The sequence below is a fragment of the Eimeria mitis genome, genomic scaffold (genome assembly GCF_000499745.2).
Source record: "Eimeria mitis Houghton genomic scaffold, Emh_scaff2685, whole genome shotgun sequence".
In the NCBI taxonomy this organism is placed as follows: domain Eukaryota; phylum Apicomplexa; class Conoidasida; order Eucoccidiorida; family Eimeriidae; genus Eimeria; species Eimeria mitis.
In genome coordinates, this window is record NW_013571029.1 from 867 (window position 1) to 1,092 (window position 226).

The 226-nt window shown below is 46.9% G+C and overlaps 1 protein-coding gene across 1 annotated transcript in view; it reads right to left on the reverse strand.

Annotated features, from left to right (window-relative positions):
• EMH_0057300 (uncharacterized protein) overlaps window positions 1-226 on the reverse strand; it is a gene marked incomplete at both ends in the record, with an annotated part of 1,142 nt that overhangs the window by 757 nt on the left and 159 nt on the right. The window contains one exon of the mRNA XM_013497452.1: window positions 1-117. Coding sequence (XP_013352906.1) covers window positions 1-117 — 117 coding nt within the window. The remainder of the gene's footprint in view (window positions 118-226) is intronic.

Genomic DNA, 226 nt, shown 5'->3' on the forward strand with positions numbered 1-226 from the left:
GCTGCTGCTGCTGCTGTTGCTGCTGCTGCTGCTGCTGCTGCTGCTGCTGTTCTCTCTGCTCTTCAGGCCAGGCAGCAAACCCCAGAGAAGGGAGGAGACAGGCAGCAAGGTCTTCTCCTTTTAGCAGCAAAGAAGCAGATGAAACCAATCGTGCTGCTGCAGCAACAAACACAAAAAAATATATTTTTTTTTATTTCTTACTTTGTTTTCTATTTCCGAAGAGAGA